General features: G+C 41.1%; 1 protein-coding gene across 2 annotated transcripts in view; it reads right to left on the reverse strand.

Annotated features, from left to right (window-relative positions):
* ppp2r5a (protein phosphatase 2, regulatory subunit B', alpha isoform) overlaps positions 1-23,480 on the reverse strand; it is a 103,068-nt gene extending 79,588 nt beyond the window's left edge. Inside the window, exon 1 of one of the 2 annotated variants that reach the window (XM_078404776.1) lies at positions 22,680-23,480. In XM_078404776.1, coding sequence (XP_078260902.1) covers positions 22,680-22,796 — 117 coding nt within the window. In that variant the 5' untranslated portion in view covers positions 22,797-23,480. The remainder of the gene's footprint in view (positions 1-22,679) is intronic. The other variant, XM_078404775.1, reaches the window with a different exon arrangement.
* Between the last annotated feature and the right edge of the window lie 4,408 nt (positions 23,481-27,888).

The following is a 27,888-nucleotide window of genomic DNA, read 5'->3' on the forward strand; positions in this document are numbered from 1 at the left end:
GTCGACCTTGGCCAGCTCCCCTCTCATGCCTTCATAGTCCCCTTTGTTCAACTGCAACACTGACACTTCCGATTTAACCTTCTCTCTCTCAAATTGCAGTTTAAAACAAATCATATTATGATCACTACTTCCAAGCGGCTCCTTTACCTCGAGTTCTCTTATCAAATCTGGTTCATTGGACAACACTAAATCCAGAATTACCGTTTCTCTGGTAGGCTCCAGTGCAAGCTGCTCTAAGAATCCATCTCGGAGGCTCTCTATAAACTATCTTTCTTGGGGTCCAGAACCAACATGAATTTCCCAGTTTGCATATTGAAATCCCCCATCATTACAGTGGCATTACCTTTGTTACATGCCAGCTTTAACTCCTGCTGCAACTTACACCCTGCAACCGGGCTACTATTTGGGGGGCTGTAGACAACTCCAATTAGTGTTTTCCTACCTTTATAATTCTTCAACTCTATCCACAGTGACTCTACCTCGTCAGTCCCTATGTCACCCCTTGCATGGGACTGAATTTCGTCCCTCACCAACAGAGCTACCCCACCTCCTCTGCCCATCTGCCTGTCCTTTCTATAGGATGTATAACCCTGAATATTAAGTTCCCAGGCCCGATCCTCCTGCAGCCACGTCTCTGTAATCCCCACAATGTCATATCTACCAATCTCTAACTGAGCCTCATGCTCATCTACTTTACTTCTTATAGTTTGCTCATTCATATACAATACTTTTAATTCCTTACTCATCTCACCTTTCACATCGATTCCTATTACACTTGGCCATACTCTCCTATCCCTTTGTGAGCTTTCTTTCCTGTTAATTTTGGGGTCATTAACTATCCCTTTACTCTCTTTCCCTATAACCATCTTTGACTATCCCATTTGACATCCCCCCTATTTAGTTTAAAACTACCCGTGTAGCAGTGGCAAACCTGCCTGCCAGAATGCTGGTCCCTCACCTGTTAAGGTGCAATCCGTCCCTTTTGTACAATTCACCCTTACCCCAAAACAGATCCCAGTGGTCCAAGAATCTAAATCCATGATGCCTGCACCAGCTCCTCAGCCACACATTCAGGTCCCGTATCTCCCTGTTCCTGCCTTCTCCAGCACAAGGAACTGGAAGAAAACCGGAGATAACCACCCTGGAGGTCCTGCTTTTCAGCATTTTTCTGAGCTCTCTAAAGTCACACTGCAGAATATCTATCCCCTTCTTTCCGACGTCATTTATGCCGACGTGCACTACCACTTCCGGCTGTTCACCTTCGCCCTTGAGGATTTTTGGCACTCTGTCCGTGACATCCTGGATCCTGGCACCAGGGAGGCAGCACACCATCCTCGAATCCCGCCTGTGGCCGCAGAAACCCCTGTCTGTACCTCTCTCAATGGAGTCCCCTACTACCACGGTGCTGCCTGACGTCGGCCTCTTTAACATAACATTGAGAAAGAAATATGACACACCATTATTCAGAAGCACAAGGGGAAAATCCAACATTCATGCACGTGACAAGGACATTTAGCATGTCATCTTGTATCCTTCTTACAAAGCAGATTACATAACAGTACAAAGACAGTGGCCAGTTTACTATTCCTAGATGTTGCAAAAAGTGCACCAAATGAACCAAACAACAGGAAAAAATGAGACAACACTAACGGGGGTTCAGGTTCAGGGGATAGGTACGAGATATGGCCAGAGATATCTTGTGAATATTTAAATGGGATTTACAGAATAGTGAGAATGGCAGACGGGATGGATAGAAGGAACCCATATCCCCAAAACAAATATACAATTAGTATCAATTAAAAATAGCAGTATGTTTAAAATGAACAGGGTTGATAAAGCAATAAATCCTTACAACCTGATGACATACATTCTAAGAATTTGAAGGTGGCAGCTATAGAGAGAAAAGATGCATTGGTTGTGGTCATTCAAAAGTCCAGATTCTGAATGGCTTCCAAGCACAGAAAAGGTTAAATTTAAGAAAGTTAGGAGAGACAAACTAAGGATCCCAGATTGCCGATATCAGCAGTAGGGAAAATTATGAATTATTATTATAGAGGTGGTAACAAGGCACTTAGAAATAATAACTGTATGGGCAGAATCAAATGTAATTTATGAAAGTTAAATCATACTTCACAAATTGTTAGAGCTTTGCAAGGTTGTAGGTAGCAGAATAGTTAATAGTAAAGCTATTGATGTGGTGTAATGATGTTTTGTTCTACAATTTTTTTCTCTCGGTAACATTGTCGCTAAGAGAATAAGAAACACCAAACTTCTTGCATAGCATCAGTTGGGCACAAGTCATTGAACCTGGTACACTGATGATAGCAAGTTACAATGTGACTCACTGGTATCTATTTCTAGGATGACAACTTGCAAGAATTCACAAGATGATTGAGAAGCCAAAAGCCCAGCTTTTGACGTAACAATCTACAGCAGAGGTTTCCAAACTTAACTTATTGTATGACTCCAACTAGATCCACCAGCTGTCCCAAATACTCAACAGAATGTTTGTTTAATATTTTGCCCCATTCATGTCCAAGAACATACAACATTTTCAAATTATAATCTTCTTAGTTCCACTCATTTTGTGGTTCTCATGTGGTTAACATGAGACCAGGCTGGGAATCAGATTGTAGAAACAAAGAATGGCAGATGCTAGTTTACCAAGGAAACACATAAAATGCTGGAGTAACTCAGCGGGTCAGGCATCATCCCTGGAGAACATGGACCTCTAAAAAGGGTCCCGACCTGAAACATCACCTATCCATGTTCTCCGGGGACGCTGCCTGACCCACTGAGTTACTCCAGCATTTTGTCTTTATGTGGGAATCAGATTCTTCCACTTCTTCCGGAGGTCAAGAGTCTTTTATTGTCATATTCCTGGAGCGGAACAATGCAATTCTTATGCAGCAGCACAACACATATGTAAACATTGTAAACACCATAAAAAACAATAAAAACAAATATAAAAACAAACAAACAAGAATAGTGCAAAGGTAGAACAATGGCCCCAAGTCCACGTAGGTCAGAGTGTATTTGGAGGTTGTAGTGTTCAATAGCCTGATGGTAGGTAGTGGCTGACTGGGTGGAACGTACGTAGTTTGAGGGGTAGTGCATTCTTTCAGCTGCTTATTGCAGGGCTTGTGTGCACTCCCAGTGCATGGACTCAAGATTCTCAATCACATCCCTCCTTCATCCTTGAGCAGTCATGGGCCAAAGATTCACAGGAGTCATTGTGAGTTTTTTCAGAGACATTAAGTAGATCCTTTACACTATTCTTCTGTCTCTCTGCTAAGCCGTCCCCCTGGCAGAGGTCAGAATAAGGAAGTGTTGGAAGTCCTGTGTCAAAGATCTGAGCAATGTAACCTGTTCAGCACAGTCAACTCAGTTTGATGAGGGTCTCCAATTGGGGTTGTTAGCCTGCAAGAGGGCACTGAAGGTGGTTCCCTCCTTCCTGGGAATTTGGAGAATAATACAGACAGTATGGTAATAATTTGCCAGTCTGAAGAGCTTTTTGAAGGGGGCAGGGGAAGTAGGAGTAATGATCACTGCTACTCAACAGGCTATGACCACACCAGGTCTGAAGCAATGATCTTCAAATACCCATTTTTGCAATTAACTAAAGGTGTACTGGTGCTTTAAAGTCAGACATCATTTTTTAAAAAACAATTCTAATGCAGAGATGCATCTATCACAGGTAGAATGGTAAGAACAGGTGTAGGAAAGAACTGCAGATGCTGGTTTAAATCGAAGGTAGACACAAAATGCTGCAGTAACTCAGCGGGACAGGCGGCATCTCTGGAGAGAAGGAATCGGTGATGTTTCAAGTCGAGACCCTTCTTCAGACTGTAAGAACTTAAGGAGTATTTCATGTTTATTCACTCATTGCTGCCACAGACCCAGTTTGGCATCAACTAGCTTGGTCAGTGGTGGTAGTATCCAGTTGCTTGTGCTGACACACACTGAAGTTCCCTACCTAAAATATATTTTGTGCTCTTGCTACTTAATTGCGCTTCTTCCATTTGTTGGCCAACACGGAGAGCACTTATGCATTTATTAGAGGGAAAACAGTAGCTGATATCAGGGGGAGCTTTCCAAATTGCCAGTACTGACTTAATGCCACAAGACTTCATAGGGTCTGTTGAGGACACCACGAGATATTCTCTTCCAGCAGTATAGCTCTGTGCTACAATCAGGACGTACTCGTGATGGATGAATCTGGCATGTTGGCTGTCCTCTGTAAGCATGACTATGTCATGTTGACAATAGAAACATAGAAAATAGGTGCAGGAGGAAGCCATTTGGCCCTTTGAGCCAGCACCGCCATTCATTGTGATCATAGAAACAGAAAATAGGTGCAGGAGGAGGACATTTGCCTCTTTGAGCCAGCACCGCCATTCATTGCGATCATGGCTGATCATCCACAACCTGTGCCTGCCGTCTCTCCATATCCCTCAATTCCACTAGCCCCTAGAGCTCTATCTAACTCTCTTTTAAATTTATCCAGTGAATTGCAATTAACTAAAGGCGTACTTAGATAGCCCCCAGAGCTCTATCTAACATATGCATGATAATAACATGATAATATATACATGAGTCACCTAATACTTGTGCGTATTGACTTCGCAAGGCTTACTATGCTCGGAGGAACTTTGTCATTTCCAAATTTGGATGAGCTGGAAAGGAAATCTTCAAGTACTTGTTTGTGTAAACATGTTTTTCTTCTGGACCCCTACTATGTGACAATCTCACCCAAGGTACAAGTCACTGTATCGACAACAAGATGACATCGGTGCATCTTGCATCAGTTTTTTCCTCAATAGGCATTTACAAGTGTTAATATAGGGAGGGAAAGCTGAAATTTTAGACTGCTGATTAATCCAAACCTTTCTCCATCAAAGCATCATTGCTGTGCCAATGAACATCAAACATTCCTGTATCGGTCAGAGAAATGGACACGATACAAGGGAAAGGAAAGCTTGAGTCAATCAATTGTCACAGGTCTCCTAATATAGTTCGCAGTACAGACGCCTCAGGTTCTATACATGCTTGATTTACGCGTTTTTAGAATATCGCACTTGTCTAATTACTACTGCAGTTTAATTTACGCGCTCCTATTTTTGGAATAACATGCTCTAATTTACGTCTGCCACCGTAGTTCCATGTGGTGTCTGTCATATGTTTGGTTTACATGCTGCTTTTCAAGCACGTAAAATATAAGGTGCCTGTATTTCACATCATGCCTGCAGTAATATCCTACAACATCTAGCATACTATTGACAGGATTTGTATTTATATTATTTTATTACCAGTTTTTAAATAAAACTTTTTTTTTTAAAGGTTCTTATTTTTTATTTCACTGTGACCCTTTTGCTTACTTAGATGGACTTGAGCCAAACTTCGACTTGTAGAATGTTATCTTTGTCTTCACTGTCCGCTTTGGATTGGTCCACACTCGTGTGAGGTGAGCAAGAGTTGTAGCTGCCTTCCCGATCCTCTTGTCAATCTCTGTGTCCATGGAGAGGTTGTCGGTGATGGTGGAGCTGAGGTGAACTGATGGACGACATCGAGTTCGTAGTCATCGATGGTGATGTATCCTGCTCAAGGACTTTCGTCTTCTTCAGGCTAATGTCAGCCCAAAGTCTTTGCAAGCCCAAGAGAAGCGGTCCATCAGTGACTGTAGTTCTTGCTGGGACACAACTGCTGCGACATCAGTGAACAACATGTCTCTAATGAGAGCTTCACGTACTTTTGTCTTGGCTGAGGCGGGTGAGGTTGAAGAGCCTCCCATCTGATCTGGGACGCAGGTAGATCCCTTCTGTTGCGGTGCCGAAGGCATGCTTCAGGAGCAGAGCGAAGAAAATCCCAAAGAGTGTGGGAGCGAGGACGCAGCCTTGTTTGACCCACTACGGATGTCGACGGGCTCCGAGAAGCTGCCATTGAACTGCACTGTCCCCTTCGTGTTGATGTGGAAGGATTCTATCATGCTCTGCAGTTTTGGTGGACAGCTGATCTTTGGGAGAGCCTTGAATAGGCTAACTCTGTTGACGAAGTCGAACGCCTTGGTGAGGTCAATGAAAGCAACATACAGGGGCATCCGCTGTTCTCTGCACTTCTCCTGGAGCTGGCGAAGGGAGAAGACCATGTCTACTGTTGACCTTCCAATTCGGAAACTGCACTGTGACTCTGGGTAGACATGTGTTCTGCCAGCTTCTGCAGGCGGATCAAGATGACCCAAGCAAAGACCTTGCCGAGATGTTGTGGAGGGAGATGCCTCTGTAGTTGTTGCAGTCGCTTCTCTCGCCCTTGTTCTTGTAGAGGGTAATGATTGTGGCATCCCTCATGTCCTGCGGTGCAGCTCCTTCTTGCCAGCTCTGGCAGAGGACTTCGTGCAAAGGAAGCAGTAAGGTAGTCTTGCCATGCTTGATCAGGTCAAGGGGAATCCCGTTGCTGCCTGGGGCCTTGCCTGAGGCCAGGCTGTCAATGGCCTTACTGGCTTCGTCACATTAATTAGGTCTTGAATAACTGTCAGCTTCTGTGTTTGTTCCTTACCTGGTTTCTTTAATATCTTGATTGCTCTTCCACTAACTGCCTAAGCAACTTCTCTAATGTTCTACTAGGTCAATCTCTGGTCCATAAATTGCTCATTCATTAATGTAGGAGCTGGATCAATTTCCAAAAATCATTTCTAACCACTGTTGTTGCTACTATCATCACCAAGCTGTATTTTCACCAGTTTTAACTCGTCGCTAAACAAGAAATCGACAAGCAACTGTTACTCTGGTTTCTTTATTTACAGACCTCTCAACATTTGATTTTACAAATTCATAATTTTGATGGTACGTCCAGGCCCTGCGACCGGAGCCTTCAAGGTCAATCCCAGCTGGAGGCCGCCAACTCCATGGTGTTAGGCCGTAGCACGAACGGAGGTACGACACGGAAAAAGGTCGCATCTCCGTTGAGGAGATTTAAAACAAAACGTTTCCCCCACCCCCCACATATACACGGCTAAAAATAGGTCATTACATTACATACATTTAAACGCTAACAATACACAAAGAAAGAAAAAGACAGACAGACTGCCGGTGAGCCACAGCCGCAAGGCTAGGCCACTTCCGATCCCAGACTCTATGACGAAAGAGTTGATATATGTGACTCGACTAAGCATATGGAAGTTACTTGTTTGAAGTAAATTTGCACATTAATTGATAATCAGCTCAAAAAAGTGGTAATTGGCTTTTCTGCTGTGTTTTATATTTTAAGCCCGTCTTAATTAATTAATATAGTTATATAATCTTGCACTAAAATTTAATATTTACTCATTACAGTCCCACCACTCCTGGTTCCAGAGCTTTGCTGGTTTATCCAGCTGGCCAAGGAAGTCAGCTATGGGGATAGATGTGCTGGCTGCTGGCTTCAGCTGGGCTGGAGTTCCAGCGTCCCGGCCGCAGGTTACAAATTCAACCCACTGATCGGCCATGGAAGTCCCGATTAAATCGAGATTGGCTGCCTTGCCCAGCCTAGGTACCACATTTTCGGGGAGACCTCCAGGGTGGGGAGATTTCTCGCAGAACCCCTAGCGACCGAATTGACACATTGGCCATGGAAGTCCCGATGAGGTCGAGATTGGCTGCCTTGCCCAGCCTAAGTGTCACATCTTCGGGGAGACTTCCAGGGCGGGGGGATTTCTTGCTGAACCCCATGGCGACCTCTAGCAGCCGAATTGCCAAATTGCAATTACCGACTATTTTGCGGAAAAATGTGAGGCGAAATCGGAATGGTGGAAATTAAATAAGAAAGTGGAAACTCTCCGCCAAATTCGGAAGGGTTGGGAGAGGTGCATTTAGGTCCTGATATTTTACTCATCACTCAATGAAATCAGAAATGTGCTGATTTCTGATCAGCAAATCAGCTGATTTCTGATTGATTTTGTGCTGATTTCTGATTGATTTTGGCCAAACCAGTCATTTGGGCCAATATTGGCCAAGTACAGAGCAATTTGGACTAACGCCACTTTTCAGACACCATTGAAGGCTAGATCACATCAAGTCTCTACTCAGGCATTCTTTATGATGGGGGGGGGGAGGGGGTTCCACCACACTGTCAATCAGTGGTAGGTGCTCAAAATTATTTGGATGGAAAGAAAATCCCAATCACAATTACCTTGATGGAGGTCTTTCCTAATTTAATTCACCTTGCATTAAATCTCCTTCTCCTCTAGATCATCTATGTTACAAGGATACACCAGCCTAACCAATTTCAACTCATTAATGAAATTTACCATTCTTGGTAGCACCCTCATAAATCTCCCCTGCATCTTGACAATGCGATCACATACTTCCTGCAAGATGTTGCATGAACGGTATCCCACAGAACCTATCTCAATGAACCTTGGATTCCTTGACATGCACTCTCCAGTTCCAATGCAAATCAATATCCAAACATTTATGGGGCATTTACATGACTTGTTTGACTCTCCAAGTGCGTTACCTCTCACTTTTCTGGGCTAATCTCTGCCAATTTTCACCTAACCAATTATTTATACCCTTCTGCAGTCTATAGCTGTCTTCTCCATTATTAACCATGTAATCAATTTTAGTAAAATCTGCAGACTTCTTAATCGTGTCTTCTATATTTAAGCCCAAAGCATTTTTGCTTCTATATTCAGGTCAAAATGATTTGCATATATTATTAATATCAAGAGCCTTGTATTTGTAAAATCTTACTGCAAGCAAATCTTACTGTAATCAATATTTGTCAACTATTATCCTTTGCATCATGCCAATGAGCAACTTTCCATTTTCTCTTCGATCTTATGAAATTTAACTTTTTTAACCTGGCCAATCAGCTACAAATTATATGCACATATCAAATATGCTACCTTTATTGATCCTCTTTATAAAATCAAATCAAGTTAGTCAGATGCAACCTTTTATTCATATCCATGCAGACTCTTCTTGAAAAATATGAAACCTAAAGAATTATTTATAGTCAACTATCACTCAGAATATTTTTTTAAATAATTAACTCAATATCTTGCATCAATGTTGGCCTGTAATAAATTAGACCCTTAACCTCACCGTTTCTAGATAAGGGCCTATTTTGGCACCTTTGCAATTCTCCAGCACTGCATCTGCAACCAAAATGGATTGAATGTCCATTTGGGTCCATTGGTGAGACTACACCTGGGTGGCCAGCACCATGTGGTTGAAAAAGTAGATGACCACACTCAGATGAGTGCAGTTCAATGCATAGGAAGAAGTCATTTTCCCAGAGTAGAGAACTCTAAAACTAGAGGGCATAAGTTTAACATGAGAAGGAAGAGATTTAAGAGGGTCCTCAAATGCAACTCTTTCACTCAGAGTGTAGTCCATATCTGCAATGAGCTGGCAGAGAAAGCTATAGAAGCAAATATGATAATGACTTTCAAAAGACATTTGGACAGATGTATACATAGGAGAGGTTTGGAGGTATTATGGGCCAAATGTAGACAATTGGGACTAGCCCAAAAATCCAAATTGGTCGGCATGGGGATCTTATTGAAACATACAAGATTATTAAGGGATTGGACACGCAAGAGGTAGGAAACATGTTCCCAATGTTGGGGGAGTCCAGAACCAGGGGCCACAGTTAAAGAATAAGGGGTAGGCCATTTAGAACTGAGATGAGGAAAAACCTTTTCACTCAGAGTTGTAAATCTGTGTGCCTCAGAAGGCAGTGGAGGCCAATTCTCTGGATGCTTTCAAGAGAGAGTTAGATAGAGCTCCTAATGATAGCGGAGTCAGGGGGTATGGGGAGAGGGCAGGAACGGGGTACTGATTGTGGATGATCAGCCATGATCACATTGAATGGTGGTGCTGGCTCAAAGGGCCGAATAGCCTACTCCTGCACCTATTGTCTATTGTCTAAAGAAGCTAGCCTCTGAGCAAAGGTCTTTGGTGACCAAGGTGACAAGCTCTGAATTTTGCTCACTAAACCACCACTGCACTTGCTTCCGCTTTCAAGAATGTTTTTTTGAAAATTACCTCTTCCGTCTAACCTCTGGTCATTCAATCCAAAAACGCCACAGTTTGATATCTAAGTTTTTGTTTGATAGTGCTCCAAATGACCTTGGAGCATTTTGTTCAAGAAGTAGTGCAAATGTTGTTATTGCAGCTGTTTCCCACATGGCTGGTGTATTTCAGTCCTCTGTTGCTTATAAGGCCACAAAATGATTAGAAATATTAGTCAATTATTTGAAGTTTCATACTGGAATCTGATTTAACTGCTTGTAAAGTTCTGTACAATTTCTATACAGTTAGTTATTCAATGGCTGTTAATTGTGAAATTGTGAATCCGTGGGCCAAATGGGCTGTTCCTTTACAGTGCACTTCTATGTTCAGTCCCCAAAGCCTTCTTAACATTACTGCAATCTTCAGGGTACCTTGCACATACACTGAAATCCCTATTCCTCATAACTCCCTATGATTCTACCTCAATTGTGCACATCCTCTCTTATTAGATCTCCCATTTAGTCTACATTGTAAATTATAAGATTCTATGTATGCCATGCTATTCTTCCTTAAATGAAAGATAAAAGGCAAAGATCTTAGAACAGATACAAAACTTGTTTTGTTCCAAAAAAGTAGCATGGAAATACAGATCTCAGAGCATGGAGAAGACTATCAATTATTAAGCAACTGACTTTCAAGTATGGCAAATTACACATTTGGCTTCCAGAGAACAAAAGTATTAAGCATTATATAAGTAGCTCTGTCAATGAAAGATCATTAATCTTTAGTGCATCAATGTTTACAATTTTCTTTTGAAATGTTTCCCATCTGTGCTGCCTCATGCAAAACCCTTCCCACTTGCTGTTAGATTAAACCTACCTTTGCTGTTACAGAGCTGAACTTTCCTGAATGCTGGATTAACCTCTTGTATCACCCAAAAGGCATGAACACATAAGCAATTTTTGTGCAAGATTTTCCAATATTTTAGCAATTTTTCACTCACTTCATCTGTGAACCTGCACTATCATGGCTCACGATCTCAGAGTCTGAGCCAATTAATCAATATCAGTTTTTGTGCAATAAATGTATTTCATACCTTGAAGTGTGATGATGGTACATTGTTAATTCTTCACCAGATTTCCTCATTTTTATGGCATGAGGTGGTAGATAAGGAAGGTGAATTTAAGTCTGTATTTAACTCAGCGTAGCAACGTAAACAACAGTTCTGAATCTTTTTTGCCTCACGAGAATCTCACACAAGATTTACTGACACATCAGTGCATTGTTTTTCCTTGTAAACTTTTATGCATTTTTTAAACACTGAGCAGATTTTAAAGTTCTTTAATGGAGTTAAAGCAACTAACAATTTGGTAAATTTAAATAATAAACCAGATTCTGACAAGTAACGTGCAGAATTATGTACTTACTGCTTCATTTGCTAATAAGTTTAGTTCAAAAATCTCCGAACTTGATTGACAACTATATAAGATCAAGGGACAGGATAAAAATAACTACATGTGAAATGTCGAAGAATTGTGTTTTGCTGTTTCTAACTATAACTATTTCCCTTGTGCCCAGTGATAAGACTCGAAGCTCATCCTGTTCTTCTTGCAATACTGATGAGAATTACTGCCATCTCAGCATTCCTTGGGATAGTGAAGGAGTGATGTCACTACACAAAATTACTAACATTTCATAGAGAAACCTTCTCTTGACTTTCTCTTCATCCTGGATAGAAAACCGGCTGTGACATTGAAAATAAGGAATTGACATAATGGATATTTTTCAGGCTGGAATGAGGTAACTTGTGGATTACCCCCACAATTAGTTCTTGGCCCTCAATTGTTTACTAGCATGGCTGCCTCCTACACCCATGTAGAACGTGTGGACTTCATTGAAGTCACACTAACTTCCACCCTGCCCTCAAAATCACCTGGACCATCTCTAACACCTTTCTCCCCTTTCTTGATCAAATGTGGGAGGAGTTGGCTGCGCCTAACGGCTGCGGCTCTCTGGCAGTCTGTTGTCTTTTTTTCTTTTTTGTTTGTTTGTGTCGGTGTTGGGATGGTTTTTGTTTCTGTTTTTGGCTGTGTATGTGTGGTGGGGGTGTGGGGTGGGGTGGGGGAAACTTTTATTTTATTAGGTCTCTTCCCCGGGGCGCAGCTCGCCCGCGGGGCCTTCCATCGCCCGGCGCGGCTGCGGGCCTTAACATCGCCGGCGCAGCTCGGCCGCGGGACGTTTCAGTGCCCAGTGCGACTCGGCCGCTGGACTTAACATCGCCCGGTGCGGCCGCGGGACGTTTCAGTGCCCGGTGCGGCTCGGCCGCGGGACGTTTCAGTGCCCGGTGCGGCTTGGCCGCTGGACTTAACATCGCCCGGTGTGGCCACAGGACGTTTCAGTGCCCGGTGCGGCTCGGCCGCTGGACTTAACATCGTCAGCGCTGTTCGGCCGCGGGACGTTTCAGTGCCCGGTGCGGCTCGGCCGCTGGACTTAAAATCGCCCGGTGTGGCCGCGGGACGTTTCGGTGCCCGGGGCGGCTCAGCCGGGGGGCCTTCCATCCCCTTGCGGGGGCTGTGCGTGTCGTTTGCCTCGGTAGGGGTCGAGCTGCCTGTCCGTGGGTGCGGGGGGAAGAGAGGGGAAGTTTTGTTGCCTCCATCACAGTGAGGGGGTGTTTGGAGTCACTGTGATGGATGTTTGTGTTGGGGTCGGGTGTCCTGTGTTCTTTTCTTTTTTGCTGTGTTTTGTGTGACTGCTGAAATTTCGCTCGGTGTTGTGCCGAGTGACAATAAAGTGTTGTTATGTTATGTATGTTATGTTATGTTTGGCATTTCTCTGCCCATATCTCTAATTAACATAATTATCTCCTTAATTAACTAATTATCTCCTTTGACAACCTTCACTGTCTGTAACTCAAGCAATTTTGGTGTTGTCCACAAATTTACTTACCAATCCATCCACATTTGCATCCAAGTCATTTATATATATGTATATCACAACCACCAGAGGTCTCAGCACAGGTCCCTGCAGAACTCCACCGTTCGCAGACTTCCAGCTAGGATATTTTCCACCACAACCCTCTATGAATAAGCCAGTTCTGAATCCAAACTACCAATTCATCCCATGCATCTTAATCTTCTGGATCAGCATTCCAAGAGGGACTATATCAAATGTCTTACTAAAGTCCATGTAGACAACATTTATTGCCCTACTGCCCTCATCATTCACCTTCACCACCTGCTCAAAAACTAAAATCAAATTAGCCAAACATGACCTGATGCAGACAAAGCCATGCTGACCATCCCTAATTATCCAATTCTCTTACAAATGTGAGTAAATTCTATCTGATGTGAGGCTCACTGACCTATAATTCCCTTTACATCTTTGCTTCCATTCTTAAACAAAGGAGCAGCATTGGCCACTCTCAAGTCTTCCAGTATCTCATCTTTGAAGAGGATATAAAGATCTTCATTGATCTTCAGAGGATAAAAAGATCTTGCAAATCACCTCCCTTACTTTTTTTTATGTGCTAGATTTATTGCAGTTAGCTGGCTCCAAATAGTCATTCGGCTTCTTTGGCGCCATGTTGAATCGCTTTAAACTTCTAAGGCACTGGCTTGTCTTCTTTGCCATTACGTCTATTTGCTAGCCCGGGTTAGATCATCTGAAATGTAAACGCCCAGGAATTTGAAACTGCTAAATTTTTACACCGCCAACCCACCAATGAAAACTGATGCGTGGTCTCCCGACTTCCAATTCTGAAGTCAACAATTAATTCTTGAGTCTTGTTGGCATTGAGTGAAAGCTTGTAGTTGCCGTACCACTCAGTCATGTGTTCTATCTCTCTCCTGTGCAAGGACTCATTACCACTCAGTAATTTGACCAACCACAGTGAAGACAGTGGCAAATTTAGATGCCATTGCAGCTGTGCTTAGCCAACCAATATGTCAAGGGGCTCCACCAATAGACTCCCAGAAACTTCTTCAAATTTTTTTCATTATATTTTAATGCTTTAAATGTCTGAAAATTTCAAATTTTGTTCAAATGCAAGGAGAACTCAACAAATGAAAGTAATTAAAATTGATTCACAAAAAGATAACCACTAGACAATGAATTGTACAAGTACACAAGCCTGGCTGGCAGCTATTACCAATGCAATGTAACAATAGGCAGGGCATTTTTAAGTTTTAGAAAAAAAGATTTTAGTTTAGTTTAGAGATACAGCATGAAAACAGGTTCTTCAGCCCACCGAGTCCAGGCCTACCATCCATCACCCATTCATACATCTATATTATTGTTACAAGATCTGGCAGGAGTAGTGTGTTTGATACACAAGTTAATTGTTTTATATTGAAGAGATATCTACATCTTGGGGGGTGTTAGCAAATAGTTCACAAAATCATAGACTTGAACTTTTCGAAAGTTCCCTGATACTGACGTCACAGGTTAATAGGGTGGTGAAGACAACGTCTGGCATGCTAGCATTCATCAGTCAGGGAATTGAGTATATAAGTTAGGGCATTATGTTATAAACCAATGGTGAGGCAACACTTGAAGTATTGTGTTTAGTTTTTGGTCCCTTGGCTACAAAAAGGCCATTAAGCTGTAAAGAGTACAGAGAAGATTTACGAGAATGGTGCCAAGATTTGAAGTTCGGCAGGCTTGGACTTTATTCCTTAGAGTGCAGAAGACTGAGGGGTGATCTCACGCAGGTGTATAAAATCTGAGAATAGATAGGGTGATCGCTAAAGTTTTTTATTTCAGGGTAGGGGAATGAAGAACTAGAGGGCATAGCTTTAAGGTGAAAGGGGAATGATTTAATAGGAATCTGAGGTCCAACTTTTTTTATAAGAAAATGACTGCAGATGCTGGTACAAATCGAAGGTATTTATTCACAAAATGCTGGAGTAACTCAGCAGGTCAGGCAGCATCTCGGGAGAGAAGGAATGGGCGACGTTTCGGGTCGAGACCCTTCTTCAGACTGATGTCAGGGGGGCGGGCTTTTTTTACCAGGTGTCAGAGGCAACGGTTGATACAGGTACAATAAATTACAAAATGTAAAAAAACATTTGGACAGGTACATGGATAGGAAAGATATGGAGAGGACTGGGCAACGCTGCCAAATGAGTTGCTTAGATAAGGCATTTTGGTCGGCGTAGACGTTGGGCCGAAGGACCCTTTTCTGTGCCATATGATTCTATCTGAGATTTTCTATACACAAAGGGTTACGTATTAAGGTTAGTAAAGGAATATTTTAAAAAACGGGAATAGGGAACCATTTGTTCGAAAAGAAGATCTATGTGACGCACGGAAAAGATTATGAGCACGAATCATGGAACAAGAACGCCAACTTCCATCAGCACCAAATACCAACATGCATTTCTCTATCACCTTTAATAAGTCCCAAACTTTAGTAAAACAGCCAAAAAGCATATCATAGATGTTTCTCCAGCAAAATGTGACACAAATATGTAAGAAGATATCACACAAGATGAGCAAAAGCTTGGCAAAGCGGTAGGGTTTAAAGAACTTCTTAAAAGGAATTCAGGTAGAAAAAACATAGCAACATACAGATTAAAGGAGGGAACGTGAGAACACACGGTCACAGCAACCAATAGCACAGGGACAGTGATGGACCAAAGGACCATCACATTTAAGCCAGAGGAGAGTATTTGAGAAGTAGAGATAATTCAGTATTTCGTGGGACATAAGGAGATAATAGAAAGGGAAAGATAAGTTTTCAGACATTTCCCATGGATTGCTGGGGGTCAAAGTTGATAAGTTTCAAGAAGTGATAAAACAGGATCAGGTCAATAAATTTAGTGATACCAGTGAACCAAAATTACTTGGGGAGAAAATTACAAATTTACATAGCAGGGTAACCAATAACATTGCTCATTGTCAAAAAGTTTGCTAAATGAATAGATACCAGCTAAAAAATACTCTATAAAAATTTCTGTGGAAAGAGCAAAAAGTAATTCATTTATATGAACTGCATAAGATCATTTCTATTTTAAACATCATAGACAATTAAATTGCCATGAAAATAATGAAGATCATGAACATTTTACAACACCACCTTCATTTCCTGTCAGTATATTTTTATGCCACACAGCTCCATACTTAATTCACACAACCTTCTTCCTATACATAGACCAGGACGTATCAAGGAACATATCAGACTTGTCACTATATTAGCTACAGAAAGTATGATCACTCTGTAAAAAAAAGGAAAATTACATTCCCAAAACGATATCTTTGGACTGGAATATATTATTTCAAAAAGATAAATTCTGCAACAAAAATATTTTTAAAATATACATATTCCCTTCATTTTATATCATAATTACTGTAACAATATGCAACAATTTCATCAAGAACACACCATCACAGTGCTTTAACAGAATTACCTCAATAGCATGTCATAGATATACCACAAAACCATTCTTCAAAATAACTTCAAAAGTAGAGGAATATAATCGTTTAAATTTACATTGATGATTTCATTCAAGCTGAAATTTTGAAAAACTAAAATATTCTTGAATCTAACAGCCTTAATGAGCTATGAGATTGTTCTGTGTGCTTACTGTATGTTGCTTCAGCAAAGCATATATAGAACCAAGTTTCATAAAGAGTTAATGCCAGGTTACCTGTTTGCTAATGACAGCATTTCTGTTATCCAAACATCACATATGACAATGTCATCTTAAACGGGTTTGCCACTTTCTTAGGCTGAATTTTTTATTACTTTTTTTGAAAAGTCTATCAGTGATGTTCCACCAGATCATTTGCCAATACATTGTAACACAGCACCCACAATAGATCACATTTATTCAAGCTAGCAATATGAAGAAGAAATTCTAACAGTAATCTAATATATTTTTATAGTATGCTTGATAAATGTTCTACATATCAGTCTATTTAGTCTGAACAATAATTATACTGATGTTTGCCATCATCGCTCATCCAGGGCCTCTTAATTTCTTGATTTTTTTAAATAAAATGTAATTCCCCCTTTCCCTGCCGCCACAATAAAGTCAGAACAATTCCCATTAAAAAAACCTTAACATCCATTTATGTCAATTTGATTCAAATCTATGTACCTATGTAGGGGGAAAAAATGTTTGGAGAGTTGCATACAATAAAGCCACATCCCATTAAAACAGCTGACTATATTCATACACCAATCTGTAAGCAAATTGTAAATATAATACCTAGCTAAAATTTGACTATTTTATCCAAAATCTTATAAACAACAAAAACATTTTAAAGCATGACGTCAACTCTATCCAAACTTAAGGCAGTACCTGTGATAGTATATCTTACCAAGGCGGAACTAATAACCAGTTTAAATTGGGAATGCCACATAGAGTGGATAATACAGGAATTGGTTATGGAATTTCAAGAATGGATCAGAAAAATAATTGCAGTTAGAGCTGGATTCATTGTACCATGTAGATCCAGTAGGGGGTGATAAAGTGTATGATAATAGCACTAAATCTTTTTGTTTAATGGGATTGTGGGCAATTATATAAGAAGGCAATGGACACTAATAAAATTCTGTGCATGTCTTTAACACTAAAAGCTGGATTGTTGAGCCTTAATTTAACATTTTGGGATCAATCTGTGATTGCAAACTGCTGCAGATCTTACCAAGTTATGCACATTTAGCAGAGTTCATAAACCAATGCCAAGCTTTATACTGGAAATCTTTTCTAATCAAATTTCTAGCTGATTAATACTATTGACCAGTAAGAAAATAAAAACTTCAGGTTAATTTCTGCTATACGTTTTATGCAGTTTACGAAGGGAAAAGATTGAGAGAGGCACACCCAGCAGAAAGTAAGGGAGAAAGCGAAAGGTGGAGTTGACATGCAGCTGGTCAGTAGATCACAAAGGGCCAAGAGCAATTTTGCACCAAATGAAGACCATCAGAGTGTGATATCATCACATTGCACAGCAATGGAAAAATTAATAGGTTTACACCTTTAAAGAATTCAGAAGTATTGCCATTTTTTTCTTGGTAGCCAGAGTAGAAATCCCAACTGCATAATGCAGCTGAGAATTACCATTCAATGAATCACATCTTCTTAAAGACTTGTATTCAATAAATGAATGCACAAAAAAACTTTGGGCTTTCTTCATTTTAGAAAGCAAAATACTGAGCATCCAACATTGAATAACATGCCAAAATGTTACAGAATCTGCCAATGTTCTGAACTTTACAAAGCAGAGAAAGAAACTTTAAAAAATATTCACATTTTCCCAATGTTAAAAATGCAGGACCTTCCTAATTTTCTATATGAAAAGGCATTTTTAAATGTATGCATAACACAGATAAATGTACATAATTCCCAATATGAATTAGTCTTCCTGCAAACTTATGAGGCAATCACAAATGATTACAAATTTCCAATATATCTCTCAAGTATTAGATTTGATTACCAAGATTTTCTGTCTTTGGTGTACATTGTTTTGTAACTCAAATATTTTATTATATCCACAATTCACTTAGTCTCACTAAATTAACACAAAAATAAACTTTTTTATAGTTGGACACCAGAGCCTCAAACAGTGAATGAAAAACATTAAAATCACCAAATTAATTAACATTTAATATTTGTGTACTTTGAAATTACAACATGAAGAGGAAAAATATGAAGTTAAATAATTATTTCAAGATAGTTATTCTCAAGACACCATCACCAGGTATTTGTATAAAATGCAGGAAACAGTACTAAACATGCAAAATAAGACATCAAAAATCATTGCAAAATGTTTTGTTGGACATCAAAAGCAATGACAATAAAACAATCAAAATTCTACACAGCAAAACCATCTAGAAATACTGTTTTTATACCATGGCAATACATTTGCAATAGCCACTCTGAAATCACTGAATACTTCACAAGTTATCAACCTTCGCTGTAGTAAAATAATGCAGTTATGAACCTTTGCATCAAATCGCTTTGAATTCTTTTCACCACACTGAACAATGCCAAATTTCCGCAATGCTGCCATGCACATATTAGGACAAAGATTTTTTTAATAGATTGCTTTCTAAAATGAAGCAACGCCATTACTTAAATCTTATTCTTAAAACATGCTTTATAATTGTTTCACTCTTAGATTATTTTTTATTAATTTAAAACCAATTAATATTTCTAATATCTGAATCTTCTTGGATGAAGTCCAGGGACTTCACTTTTCAGTAAGTCTTCAGAAAAGAAGGCTTTTTTTATCTTCAACATGATCAGTGCCTGGTCAGGAAGGGGAAATGTGAGGTATCTAAACTTTTTTCTGAACAAGTGTAAGCTGAAATCTTAACTCCTGTGTTCTTGGTGAATGGGAGGTAAACACCTGAATATTTGCACTTTTCTTGCTGAATGAAACCTAATGTTCTGGAACTGATATTACTGCATAGAAATTGGAATGACTTGGATCCATATTGCTCATAAAAAGCACACTCTTGTTTGTTTTGAAATGCCTGCATCAATTTCCAATAGAAGTCACTCACATTAGGAAAATAAACGGGTCACTTCCTGCTGCATTTCACCTGAACACAAATTCAAGTTGCCCACCATGTACCCAAGGTCAATCATGCAGATCCCTTAAACATACTATTTTCCATGGGTCAGGATATGATTGTAATTGCTCTTGCAGACCAACAAGGAGCAGCTTCAAAACACACATGTCAGATTTTAACTTCTTTGAAAGGTTGTAAACTACATTATGGTTTCTTAAATGTCCCAATTCTGCCACCATTTTTATGACTTCCAATTGAGTGTTAGTACTAAATAGAGCACAGCAAAAATGCCTGAAGCCCAATTTCTAGGCATATTAGTGGTGAGTAGTAAGTAGTTAAAGCACAATGACAATTCTGCATTGATAAGGTAAGTTGTTTTGAACATCAATCATCTGGGTTTGGTGATGGTTAAAGCAATTATGGATCTCAAAGTGTAATTTTGTTTTTAAGGAGTGACTTGACAGAAATACATAAAATGAGAGACATAAATAGGATAGTCAGAACCATTTCCCCAGGGTGGAAATGTCAAAGATTAGATACCATAGCTTTACGATGAGAGGGGTAACAGTTAAAGGAGTTGTGCAGGGCAGTTTTGTTATTTTTTTACATACAGAATGGTGGGTACCTGGAACGTGCTGCCAGTGTTGGTGGTGGACGCAGATACAATAGTGTTATTTAAGAGGCTTATAGATAGGCACTTGGAAATGCAGGGAATTTATAGAAACATAGAAAATAGGTGTAGGAGGAGGCCATTTGGCCCTTCAAGCCAGCACCGCCATTCATTGTGAATGATCAGCCATGATCACAATCAGGAGCCTGTGCGTGCCTTCTCCCCATATCTCTTGATTCCACTAGCCTCTAGAATTTAGATATGGATCATCTAATTACAGGCAGAGGAGATTAGTTTAACTTGGCATCATGTTGTGGGCCGAAGGACCTGTTCCTGCGCTGTATTGTTCGATGTTCGATATATATAATTCACGTTTGGGATGGAAAAATCATTGGCAAATTCACCATTTAAATTGGAACCATTAAATCCATTCTCTCAATCCATACACAACTATCGATGACACATCTGACATATTTTGAATCCTTGAAGTAAAGGCTCTCTCCCAATCCTGCTAGTTTAAAGAATTTCAACATTTGGACCGCCAATGATCAAGAAAATTGCCACATTTATCCCAGGCAGAATAAGGGTTCCTTGCAAAAAAACTTGCATTCAGTGGCCTTTGCCGTAGGTGACATTCTCAGTGGTAAACACAACAGGGTTGTGAGGATCCTATGTAATTCTATGTGCTGATATAGAAAGCTTTGGCAATTAAAGTAATATGATTTGACCGGATGGCATGTAAAGTTTTTCACAGTATCTTGATACCCGTGACAATAATAAACCAATACCGATAACTATTGTAGTGCACACAGTAGATGGTACGCAATGCATCCAGTGTGGAGCAGTAACATTTGAACTCTGCATATATCAAAGCATGCAAAAGGATCAGAATTTCCATATTGCAATACATTGGAAGATGATTTGCGAATTAACTGCCCTAACTATTAATTTGTATGCTTTTCTACTTCTACATAGACAACCACAGATAGCCTTTTCCAATACCTCCCCAATAACTAGGTTTTGTTTTAATCATCAAGTCATAAACAAAATAAACATAACATGCTGTGTCTTCTCTTTCCAGTCCTGCATTACTGGAAATGTTGTTCTACAAGAGCCTTGGATACTTCCCATTACTTATCCACATGTTAAAGGTTTCAAAGGTCTTTTATTGTCAAGTGTACCAATTAAGGTTCAGTGATATTCAAAAGTGTTAGCAAACATAGCAGCAATTTCCACATGTCCTGAAGGCACCAAGGACATGTATCTATCATATCAACACTTCTCTGGAGCCTTACAATTATTTTAGATTGTCAGACTGCTTCACCAAAATCCATATCTACTTTAGTGAAAAATTCCTCTGATTGTACAATGGGTAGTGCCTACCGCATATTACCACCAATTCCAACCATCTCTTTGGCAAACATCTGAGAGGAGTCAGACTGCAACAGTGGCAATTTTAATTTCAAGATTAACTTCCGATTCCATATTATTATCTACAGGCTTGGCTCATCCACTGCGAAGGCTCTGTCATCCACAGACCAGTTACCACTAGATTTGATTATTCCAATGGAACCCTTAAATCTTTTTTCCACACTCCCCAATCTACACTGGCTCCCAGCTAAATCCCCATTTTAGAATTCAATCTGTTGTTTTCTAATCTCTCCGTACCTCTGTAATTTCTTCTAAATCGTAATACTTAAAATGTAGCCCTTCAAACTCTAATTTTTGCTGTTCCATCTCTAGCAGCCAGAGCTTTAACCTTTAATGCCCAAAGCCAATGATCTGGGGCAAAAGCACTTGGTCAGGAATAACAAAATCGGCAAACTTTGTCTCTCTCCTCCCCATCCACCCCAATCAGTCTGAATGCTTCCGACCCGAAACATCATCGATCCATGTACTCCAAAGATGCTGCCTGGCCTCAACATTTTGTGCCTTTTTGTAAGCCAGCATTTGCAAAGTTCCTTGTTTCTGCTGCATAGCAAAATATATTTATTAAATGATGTCTGTAGCATCTTGAGGTCACCAAAAAAAATCCCAATGTTCCAACGAGATCATGCTAATGAAATAAGACTGGAAACCACAACCCTAACCTCTGGAATTCACACCCCAAGCCTTGTTGCCTCTTCGTCGCCTTTACCTGCAGCAAGATGTTTCTTAAGACCCACCTCATAGAGGCACAATTTTGATCAACTGTCCTAACATTTCTTTTACGTCAAATGTTAATAATACTATGGTGATGGAAACTCAGGTTGATCCACCTTAATGGACCTATATTGGAGAAAAATACATCAACTGACTCGTGAGGGACCAGGTGTATCTGATGTCCTGCAGGCTCCAGCATGAGGCACGTTCTCCGCTTCTTACTATTTTTACGGATGAATGAGTGGGGGAGGATGGCATTACTAGTACTGGTTGGCAGGTAGGGTTAGATTGGGTTTGGGGGGGGGGGGGGGGGAGTGTTTGATCTTCGAAGGGCGATATACGTGTGTTCTTTGAACCTACATACATCTTTTCAACGTACACGGTTAGTTAGTCCCAGAAGCTCTAACTGTACCTTTGAGGGGCGGGAGAAGCTGGATTTCAATCGGGCTGCCTCGACTCCTGAATTGTGACGATCCCTGCGATCGCTTCTGCCTGGCCGCCTTCCGCACGGATTTCCTGGTGAACCCATCCACTTTTTCCGCCGCTGTCACCACGGCCGTTGCTGCCGACATCTTCTTCTGAAGACCGACCAGCCAGCCAGCCAGCCACCAGAGCGACGGAGGAACTGCCGGCAGCGGCAAGGCAAGGATGAAGGAGGGGGGGTGTAGGTGGAGGCGGCGATTGGCCTTGCGTGTGGGAACCAAGTCCAACGAAACAAGTGACCCCCCCTCCACAGGAGGGAAAATAAAGCGGTGTGCGAGCAGCAATGTGCAAGAAGTTAACGTCGGCGGCCAGGGCCGGAGCTCCCTCGCCAGCCCCCACCCCCCGGGAGTGGCTGCCGACCACCCCCCGCCGCCGATCTGCGCGGAGCGGGCTAGCAGGCTGTCATTCCCCGCTCGCTGCCCCCGCCGCCTTCACTCGCAGCCCGCTCGCTGTGGCTGTGCATCAATGGACGGGCGCCTCCCGCCCTCCTCGCTGTGCCGCGGTGATATTCTGCTTTCCTTTTGCCCTTCCAACCGACTCCAATCCTCTGAAGGTCAATCGCGATTTCAGAGAGAGAGTAGAATTTTTTTTAATTTTTTTGAAAACAAAAAATAGGGGGGGGGGGGCACCAACTGTCGTCGTCGTCGCCACCTCCCTCCCTCGCGCCCTCTCGCTCCACAACACTCTCCGCTCGCGTCGATCGGGACCGACCGACCAACCAACCCCACTGGGCGGAAACGGGGACGGGCCCTGACCGACGGGCGCTCCGCCAATCGGAGAGCAGGACGTCGTGTGCGTCGGGGCAATGTTGTCGTCACGCGGCGAATCAGAGGCGCCGAGGGGCGGGACGTGAGGAATCAAGTTTGGTTGGCGCAGGACCTTGTCTTAAAACGCAAGTGACGATGTTGCTGGCGAGTGGAGTGCGATGCATTCAGGAGATATGAACGTGTAGAGAGAGGTATGTCTTCCACAAAGAAACGACGTCCCTCAGCTTTTAATTTAAAATTAGATACTTATTATATGTTAGATACTTTTCTTTTCTATATTGTTCAAGTATTTTGCATCCTTTTTAAAACGATATTGTTTTTTATTTCTTGGACCAAACTGCAAATACTGGAGAAATAGAAAATGCTGAAAGCGCTGAGCGGATCATCCGCGTTAATGGGTCGCCGTTTCGGGTCCCGGGCTCTTCAGTAAAAGTGAATACAAGGGAGGTTTGCGTCAGTTGCAGATCAAAGTTGTCATAGAAACTGTGTTATTTCTTTAAAATCTGGTAGTTGGAGATAAGCAGCCAATTAACAGCAAGAGACGCAGCCTCGTCTGGCGAGATGGGGAAATGCTTACTTATTCTGTATTTAGTTTCTCCATTGCAGAAGAGACCATATTATGAGCATGGAATGCAGACTACCAAATTCGAAGAAGTACCAAGCCGAACGTGGAACTGTTTTCTCTCAGACCACCCTGAATGTTCTATGGATCATCCTCCAAAGGGGATTCAACAGGCAGAAACATCTCCTCCAGCATTCTAAAGGGATCATTCCCTTCGTGATCCTGGACCCTGGTCTATTATTACAACTTCAACCATTCACTCCCCTTTTCATGGCACTGTCCCATGCAACACCAGAGCATCCAAAGCCTGCTCTTGTTACCTTTTCTCTTCTCACCACCCAGGGATCCACTTGGTCTTTCTTGATGAAGTCGCATTTCACTTCTAATTTAGTCGATTGTATTAGTTGCTCAGAATGTTATCTCCTTTATTTGGAGAAACCAAATCCAAATTGTTTGACCATTTTTCAGAATTCCTCCATTTGGAATGTGAAAGTGACTTTGAACATATAGTCACCTGTTGCCTTAATTCCCTGCCCAATCCCAATCTATCCTCTTGGTCTTTGACTTTCTATGTTGCTCCTCTACTGCCCAACGTAAGCTTGCAGAACAGCACCTGGTCTTCAATCTGGGTTGAAACACTATGGAAATAATATAATAATTTATGGTAACAATGTTCTTTTTCCCCTCTATAAATGTGGGTTAGTTCTCTTTTGTAATTTGGGTTTTTTTTTCTGCTTCGACTGCCAGCTTTTAAAGTAATTGTTGACAGCTTCACACAGGCAGCACAGAGTCAGAATTAAACTTGGCTTGGAGTCTATATTTTACATGTGTTAACCTTCTCTGCACTACCTCTTTAGATATACAGACCAAAACTAGATACTATACTTCAGGTGCAATCTCACCAGAACCATGTAAAGTTGTATTAAAACTATCACACTTTTATACCTTGCCATAAAAGGCAAACATTCCATTATAATGCCCTCCTAATTACTTTTTTTTTCAAGTATTGATGAGAATGTACATTGTATGAGTAGTAAGTTTGCAGGTAACATTAAATTAAGTGGTATTGTAGACAGTGAATATGGCCAGCAAGAATGACAGTGGATCTTGAACAGCTGGATGGGTGGGCTGAGGAATGGCCAGTGTTGTTTAATTTGGATAAGTGTAAGGTGTGCATTTTGGACGGTGTAGGACCATCACAGTAAACAGTAGGGCCATGGGAGTGGTGTAGGGCAGAGAGATTGAGGAGTATATAGTTCCCTGAAAATGACATCACAGGTAGGAAGGGTGGTGAAGAAGATTTTAGCCTTCAGTCAGTGAATTGAGACTGGAAGTGGAGATGTCATGCTACAGTTGTAGAAGATGTTGGTGAGGCCTCACTTAAAGTACTTTGTTCAGTTTTGGTCACCCTGCTGTAGGAGAAAGGCGATTAAGCTGGAAAGAAGATTGATGTGGATGTTGTCGGGGCTCGAGGGCCTGAGCTAGAGGGTGAAATTGGGTAGGCTACGACTATTCCTTGGAGTGCAGGAGGCTATGGGGTAATCTTATAGAAGTATTATAAGATCGAGGGGAATGGACTGACTGCACAATTTTTTTTCCAGGGTGGAGGAATCAAGAACTAGAGTTTAAAATGAGAGGGGAAAGACTTGTAGTTAAGTATAAAAATAGTTAAGACAAAAGTGGGTTTCTTGAAGGCAGAAGCAGGTGAATTTGTTATGGGGAACAAGGAAATGGCAGACGAGTTGAACAGGTACTTTGGATCTGTCTTCACTAAGGAAGACACAATCTCCCAGATGTTCTAGTGGCCAGAGATCCTAGGGTGACAGAGGAACTGAAGGAAATTCACATTAGGCGGGAAATGGTGTTGGGTAGACTGATGGGACTGAAGGTTGATAAATCCCCAGGACCTGTTGGTCTGCATCCCATGGCACTTAAGGAAGTGGCTCTAGAAATCGTGGAAGCATTGGTGATCATTTTCCAATGTTCTAAAGATTCAGGATCCGTTCCTGTGGATTGGAAGGTAGCTAGATAGAGCTCTTAATGATAACGGAGTCAAGGGATATGGGGAGGAGGCAGGAACAGGGTACTGATTGTGGATGATCAGCCATGTCTATTGTTATGATCACGGTGAATGGCAGGACGTATGCAAGAGTCGCCACGTAAAGGGCGCCGACAACATTGTTGGCATGGACGAGTTGGTTAGTAGGGCCTGTTCCAGGCTGTATGATCAAGTACTACTACCACAGATCCATATGTACTATGATATTTTGTGGTTCATCTCTGTTCAAATAATAACTTTGTTTTTCATTCTTCTTTCCAAAGTGGATAACCAGATTGTCCACATTACACCCCACCTACTAACTTCTTGCTCACTCGCTTGACCTTTCTATATATTCTTCTGGGCTCTTTGGGTTCTCCTCACAATTTACTAACATACCAATTTTTGTATTATCAGCAAATATGGCTGCAGTACAACTTAGTCCCTTCATCCAAGGCATCCTTATAGTTAACAGTTAAGGATCAGCATTGATCTTAGTAGCACCACACTTGGTCGTATGGCGATTCTGAAAATAACCTATTTATCCTAACTATGTTTGCCACGTTAGCTATTCCCCCTATCCATCCCAATATATATTACTCAACCCACTGTGCTTTTACTTTGTTTTACTTGGCACTTTAACAAATGCCATGTGGAAATGAAAATATACCACCTCTACTAGAGCCCCTTCATCAATCAAAGTCTGAAGCAGGGTCTCAACCTGAAAAGTCACCCATTCCTTCTTTCCAGAGATACTGCCTGTCCCGCTTAGTTACTCCAGCATTTTATGTCTGTCCCCTTCACCAATGCTGTTTGATACATCTTCACAAAAGTTTCATCAGTCACAATGTGATTGATTTATTTTTTTTGGCTTTCATCAGCATGAGTAAACTGCTTGGATTTTCTAAATGCTCTTCTATGATGACCATCATAATGGATTTCAGCAGTTCCCTGTAATTGATGTTAGGACAACTTTCTGCTGTCTCCCTTCTTTCTTGCCTTGCAGTATAAAATGACATCCTAGTTTTGTGATTGTATTGGATTTGACCCATAACAGTTTCAATTTTGCCAAGTCTTTTAATAAATTACATATTAAAAATGTAGCATTAACTTCAATGGCTTCAGTTGTCTATAATTTCTCGCACTTATTTTGGATATACATATTTCCTGTTGCAGAAAGCAATGTGTTTGAAATAAGATTTCTTTAAACCAGAGAGAAACATTTTTCTTTTAGTGGCACAGAGCCCCTCTTCACCCATTTTTTTTTCAGACTCTAGCCTTCATTGTCAATCCCAGTATTTATTGTCTGTATGCCCACGAAGGACGCGATTATGTAGAGGAGATTCACCAAGAATTGGGGACTTTGGTTGTGGGCTGAGCTTTTATTTTTCCTCGAGTGAAGCAGGGTGAAGGAGTGGAGGTGCGAAATTATGAGAGGCACATAGGCTAGATAGGGCTATTTAAAAACAAGGACATAGAGATACCAAGCTTTAAACACTGAAGTTATTGTCTAAGCAATGGAAACTGGAAATGTTTATTCTCGAAAAACAAAATCATGGGGAATGTTTTATTTTTGTTTAGGATTCTCAAATTCTGAATCAAAATATGAAAATATCTCAAATTTAACTGCTTCCTCTGTGAAGGTGGCACATATATGTCCAATTTAATACCTTGAAATTTGAAAGAAGAGTAGATAGTTTTTAGTAAAAAAGGAAATGAGATGTATGAGACCCTAGATAGACACAAAAAGCTGGAGTAACTCAGCATCTCT

The sequence above is a fragment of the Rhinoraja longicauda genome, chromosome 9 (assembly GCF_053455715.1).
Source record: "Rhinoraja longicauda isolate Sanriku21f chromosome 9, sRhiLon1.1, whole genome shotgun sequence".
Classification (NCBI taxonomy): Eukaryota; Metazoa; Chordata; class Chondrichthyes; order Rajiformes; family Arhynchobatidae; genus Rhinoraja; species Rhinoraja longicauda.